The following is a 6,495-nucleotide window of genomic DNA, read 5'->3' on the forward strand; positions in this document are numbered from 1 at the left end:
CACACACACTCACACACACACTCACACCCTATTTGCACAACCGGGGTGTTGCTGGCGCAACAGGCGGGCAAAGCAGTCGATACCAGGAGGTTTATTTGCCCAAGTACAGCTAAACAGCAGAAACCATTTGCAGGCAAGCCCTTCTGTTATTCATTTAAAGGAACCACTGGAGCATTTTAGATAAATACATTTGAGAAAACAATGCTCTTGCTCATGGATATTCCACACGCAGGAGAAGAGAATACGTTTGACAAATAAATTATTTGTTATGAAGCCTTTGCTCAGTTCTAGTCAGCACATACAAAAGAAAATAACACAGAAGGTATAACATTAAATAAGCCTATGATCATATTTTTAAATTTTTTAGACCACTGCACCTTAATGCATTAATAATTTCACTGAGTTTCTAAGGCTTACTTGTGACAAAGCAACTTGGGATTTTATTCATGGATTTTCTAGGGTCAGAAGATCCAGATTTCACTCCATCACCCAGTCTCCTGTAAGATACAGTCACAGGGGCTGTAGGACACAGAGCTCCACCTAGTTCTTCTTATATTTAGACAAAACATTTACATTAGTTGAAAATATGTCTTCCAGAAAAGGAGTGGTCTTGATTTAAATCCACACAGTGCTAGGAAATCCACCTCCTTGCAGAAACATCACAGCCAGGGCTTGTGGAGATGTGGGAAGGCTGAGGTACTGGGAAAAGGACATACATGTTAGTGGGAGGGAGAAGAAAAAAAGTGAAAGGCAGGAGCCTCCTAAGTAAATCTAAAACTAGAAAAGGCCTTTGAGGGACTCTGAGGACCCAAGATGACAATGGGATGGGATGGGATGGGATGGGATGGGATGGGATGGGATGGGATGGGATGGGATGGGATGGGATGGGATGGGATGGGATGGGATGGGATGGGATGGGATGGGATGGGATGGGAAGCTGGCAAAATAGAGACAGTATTGATGGCATCCCAGTCTCAACCAGCAAACTGCCAGCTCTGACAGGATTTCATGAAGTCAAGCACTTAGGAACAAAAAACCAAAGCAAACCAGAAAGAGAGCTGTGATGTACCAATAAGGTCAGTGACCTGGGGACCATGGCATGCCAGCAAAGGACACACACACCTTTGTCCCCCAGTGGCAAACCTGAGGCACAAATGAGAGGAAGGCACATGGTCTCCAGGAGGGAGAGGTGGCTGTAGAGGGTGGTACAGCCAAGCTGTGTGCCCAGATCTGTTTTCTCAAATGATTTCCTGGTCTGATGACCAGGCTCAAGGGATAAGTAAGTTAAATACAGTAACTAAATCTAACAGAGTTATGGTGGGTGACAGCATTACTCAGAGACATCACTGCAGACTTGTTCTGTCTCATGGCTGTGCAAAAAAAGGTCAACTCAAAAATGAGCTGGGAATGCTTCTGGAGCATGGACCAGAGAAGTTTTGCTTTACCAGACATGGAAAAACAGCAGAAGATAAGTAAAGATGAGACACATTCACCTAAATTAACTGCTGTCCTCTGCCTGTAGTGAAACCTATGTTAATTTATTAAAAAATAATGACAACTGAATAAAAAAGAATTGAGTGAATACTTTTTTTTAATTAGATCTGTGGAATGTGGCTCAGATTTTGCCTACACATAGACATGGGCTAAATCTGAAGTTTATGAATAATTATTCTTGAGTCACCATTACTGCTGATATCAAACCTCTGTCCAGATGCCAATCATTACTGAAATTGCTCCCTGAGCTTGCACTGAAACCAAAGTGAGCAACAAAAGCTGGGGCTGCTTTCACAGGCAGAAAAGTGCGGCACTGCAAGTCACCAGACAGTCCAGCTAACTGTGACCTGCACTGAAACCTGGTGCACAGGGCTCTCCCAGCTCACGCCGTGGACAGGTGGTGCAGCCTCACATCCAGGGGAATAGGCTGAAAACTGGTGAAAATGGTGATGTGAGTCGAAAAAAAAGCAATACTTGCAAAATGAGCTTTCTCTTGGATGTGAATTCAAATGTGCTGAAGTCCAACACCATTGTGCAAAGAGATTTTGGTGCAGTGCCCTAGTGATAGCTGCTGGGTATGGATTAAAATGTCAATCTGCAATGATGGGATAAGTTATTTTACCTGAAATGAAAAGGTTGTTAAGCCATTGAACGTATTGAGGTGTATTCAGGTGACCAGTGATTTGTCAAAGCCCCAAGGGACACAAAAAGATACTGGTTCTCCCACAGCTGTCTGATCTCGGCTCTAGGGGATGTGCAGCTGTTCTGAGATCCCACAAGACTCTGTAGGGCATTAGCCTAGATTTTTAAAGTGTTTCACAAGACTCTACCAGAAGAATTGGGTAGTTCTGGTAGTTGAGATCAAGGGCAACCACCCATCTCCACAGAACTGTGCAAAGTCAGGGCTGTGCCCAGAATGGGTTTCAGAACAGTACTCTCCATTAAGCTGAAAATTATATTGTGAATATGGATTGAGCTAAAGCACTGTGAGGCTCACAGGGGGAATCATGTGCCACTTCATGACATCTAAACGGCATCATATATTTCTACACTGTCCAGTGACAGCGGTACCAAGGCATCCTGCCTTCCCTAATGCCCATAATGAACTGCTTTTGTTCACAGGACCATAATCCTGAACACTTGGCGGGGGAGAGAGAGGGGGCTGTGCTGGGGAAAGGAATGAGACTAAATCACATCTCTTGAAGACCAATGGTCCCGTGTTTCACTCTCCTGCGCACTCGGGTGTGGGGCGCTTCAGACTCTGACGTTCTCTGTGGCTCACCCTGGGTTACCCGGGAGCTGTGGATCCCACAGCACAGAGCCAGGGGGAGCACGGGGCCAGGGCGCCAAGCACGTCGAGGAACGGGGAGGAAACTACAACGGAGAGCTGAGAAGGCAGGCAGAGGAAATACAGTTTCTGTACCTCCTTTACAAACAGCTTTTACACAAGCCTTTTTTTTCTGCATAAAGTAGGCAGTGATAAATCAAATTGTGATATCTGTAGTATATAGTGATAAATCAGGATTTTAAGTAGTTGTTATCGTTTTCTTCTCCATTGCAAAGAGAGTTAAAAATAAACAACCAGCTCGTGTAAAAAGCCTGGGGATGGGCTGCGCCCGCCGCTGCAGCTCCACCCATGCGCAGGGCTGGCAGGGAGCGGGAACACACCGGAGGGGTTCCCGACTTCAGCAGCTTGTAACAAGGGTTGCAGGATGCGCCGGGGACGGGATGGGTACAAACTGCTCACGGACTAAAAGCTGCCGTGTGCTCAGTCGATGGGTCACAACTTTGTGTCGCCGGTGGCCGCCGCAGTGAGGGCAAATCCTCCCTTGCCGAGGCTGACGCTATTCCCTGCGAGGTGAAAACAATTTCTCTCTTAGTCTTGAACCGATCCTGCACATTTCCAACCACAACGTCTGAAACAGAGATTAGCCCTGTCTCCGCCCTAAGATCAAACACCTTTCCCCAAGCCTGACAGCGAACTGCCATTTTGTAGCCACGTCTCCTCCCAAGGATGGTTTGTTGGGGGAGCGGTCCCAACTACGGGGCTCTGTGTAACGGGAAATAAAGATGAACAGGGGAAAACAGTAACAAATTCAAACCTCATTTGAGAGCGCCGTCCCCGGGCCGCCTGGGCAGGTCCGGGAGGAGGGTGGGTGCTGGTGCTGCCGTGGACAGCCGTCGGGCCGCGCTCACCCTGCCCCGCTGCGCGGCCAGGCGGAGCAGCGCGGAGAGCTGCGGCTCTGCCCCACGCCTCGAAGCGAAGCGGGACGGGCGTCGCCCCCGCCGGGGCCGCCCGCTTGGAGGGGAGACGGCGGGGGCAGCCCGGGCCGGGCCGGGCCGGAGGGTCCCAGAGCAGTGCTCTCCGGGGCGCACGGCCCTCGCCCTTGCGGTGGGAACGGGTGGTTTGCAGAGAGGGCGGCAGCGCCGGTCCCGGCACCGTCAGCGCTCCGACCGTTCCTTCCCGGCAGGGCCCGAGTGGAGCCGGGTGCGGGTAGGTGCGGAGGCCGGTCCCTGGGGAGAAACTCATCGCGGAGGCCCCGGGTGCGAGGAGCCGGAGCGGATATTGTTCTGGCAGTGGCAGCCGAGGGTGTTAATGTAGGCTGGCTGGAGTGAAAAGAGGAAAATATTTCCGTTTGTGCCCTCCTGCCTCTCTCAGCACCGGCTGTCAGTCCCCGGGCTTGTTATCCGTACAAGGCATCAGTTTGTTTGGCTGAGCTCAGCAAGGTTTTCTTCTCCGAGCAGAACTATAATTGCTATAATTCTACTGTATCATTTGGATCATTGCAGTATTGTTGTTTTCTCTCTCTCGTTCTCTCCCTGTAACACTGCCATAAAGCGCTCCAGTGTTAAATTAGCAGGTTGCAGGGGGAAGGGAAGAAAAGAAGGCGAGAGAGAGACCATAAATGACTAAAAGTTTGTTTAAAAAAATAAATAAAGCAACAAAGTGACTTGGCAAAGGAGACCTGGCATCGCAAACAATTTTTGCCTGCGAACTGGAGTACTGCGGACCCGCCCCGCTCCCTGGGCCGGCCGGGGCCGCGTTTCCTCCGGCAGGGCCTGCCGGGGCGGCGGAAAGCGAGACGGGGGAGGTCCCCCGGTCGGACCCGGACACAGGGGGACCAGGAACCGGGGCGGGAAAGGAGTGTAAACAAGCTGCAGACGGCTGCAAGGCCGCAGCAGGGCTTCCTGCGCTCCGCGCGTCTCCGACAGCCTAGAGCTGCCTCCCGCCGCAGCCCCGGTTCGCACCGCCGGCAGCCACCGGAGGGTCTCGGCGCTGCTGAAGCCCCCACACATGCCGTGCCGAAGGTCCCCCGTGCCCTCCGGCTGTCGCCTGTGCCGCAGCGAGTTCGGGTCCCCCCACCTCGGGCAAGCAGCGCGGCAGCTCTGCCCGTCCCTGCTCTGCCACTCGCAGTCGCGGCTCTCCCGCACCAGCTTGGCCGGCGCTCGGCAAGACAGCGAAGAGAAGACAGATACGGGCCGGCATCCCCGGCTGCCGGAGCGCCGCTCCTGGCCCGGTGGTACCCGCGGCTCCATGCAGCTTCTCCCGGGCAAGCCCCGGCAGGGAAACCCGGTGGGAAAGTCCCGGCGGAACCGCGCGGCACGGCCAGGGCGATAGCAAGTGGCGGCAGCCCTTCTGCTCGCAGAGCTTTGCCAAGGGCACCCCTAAGTCTTCCTGCCTTTATTTTTGTTGTTGTTTGTAGGTTGATTTGGGATTTGGGGAGGATCTTTTTTAGTCACTGGGTTAATGAACTAATTACCACTCGTGCCGGGATTGGCAAAAGCTCCTTAGAGATGAGCACCGACGGCAAACGGCAGCTTTGCGTACCCGGCCCAGGAGCACCCAAAGCCGGGCCGGTTTTGGGCCGCCCCGCTGTGGATCGCGGGTCCCGCGGCAGCACACGTCGGGGCGCTTCCCCCGGCATCGCCCCGGCCTGCGGATCGGGGGGAAACGAGGAGGGATGAATGAGGGGTAGGAGCCCAGAGGGGCCCCGCTCCCAAGGAGGGGGCGACTTTGGATGATGTTTGTCTCCGCGCACGCACCTTTAGAGCTTGGAAGTGTGTGCGTGTGCGCACACGGGCGTGGACACAGCCACAGCGGCGTTGAGCCCACGCCAGCACGGACACACGCACGCACTTGCTTTTCTTTTTTCTTAATTCTCCTTGGTTAATTAAAAGACGTCAGTTCCGCACGGGAATTGTGGCATAAACAGGGAAAATGGGGCTGTCTCCGCTTCGGTGCTCGGGGCTGGGCATCACCCGAACGAGAGGACGCTTTATTTGTGGTGACCGGGAGCAGTTTCTCCGACGTGTTTGTGCTTGCGTGAGTCCGGGATCAGGAGCGCACAAGTGAGAGGGGACAGGCAGCTGTACAGTGCCCATCAAAACTGAGCCCAAACTGACCAGACAGGGAGCCTAAACTTGTGTCCGCCCAACAGGGAAGGGGAAGGAGGGAACCATAAAAACCGTCAAAGGACTTCTGGCTCCGAAGCGGCGTAGAAAGCGCCGGCGGAGGGGAGATACGTGTGCGGAGCAAGGCGAAGGCTGGCAGGGCAGGGAGGGAGGGCTGCCGGACAGCACCGCACCGGGCTGCGGGCCCTGCCCTCCCCGGGGGAAGCTGTTCCTGGCTCCCGCACTCCGCTGGGTCGGGCCCCGCGGCGCCGTCGCCGCTGCAGGCGCTCCGCAGGTGTTGTCACAGAAAGCCCCGAGCGCGGACGCCGCATTTCAAACCCCGGCGGCGAGCGCGGCCCTGCGCGGCACCGCGCCGGGCGGGCGGGCGGGAGCCGCCCGCGGGAAAACACGGCACGGATCCCCCGGCGCCGCCCACGCCATCCCGCCCGGGCATTGCCGGGGACTAATGAAAGGGCGGGCTGGGAGCGGGCCGCCGTCGGGGCGGTGGGGTGAGGACGGGGCAAGGCGTGCCACGGGAACTCCAACGCCGCCTATCCCGGACGCCTCCGACGGCTCTCCCGAGCGGGTCCGCGCCGGCTGCCGCCCCCA

The 6,495-nt window shown here is 54.9% G+C and overlaps 1 protein-coding gene across 1 annotated transcript in view; it reads left to right on the top strand.

Annotated features, from left to right (window-relative positions):
• The first annotated feature begins 5,713 nt into the window (after positions 1-5,713).
• The window catches only part of ARX (aristaless related homeobox), an 8,959-nt gene continuing 8,177 nt past the window's right edge, over positions 5,714-6,495 (top strand). The window contains exons 1-2 of the mRNA XM_015636806.1: positions 5,714-5,822; positions 5,934-6,472. Of these exons, the coding sequence (XP_015492292.1) occupies positions 5,714-5,822; positions 5,934-6,472 (648 nt within the window). The remainder of the gene's footprint in view (positions 5,823-5,933; positions 6,473-6,495) is intronic.

Source organism: Parus major, chromosome 1 (assembly GCF_001522545.3).
Source record: "Parus major isolate Abel chromosome 1, Parus_major1.1, whole genome shotgun sequence".
Taxonomy (NCBI): Eukaryota; Metazoa; Chordata; class Aves; order Passeriformes; family Paridae; genus Parus; species Parus major.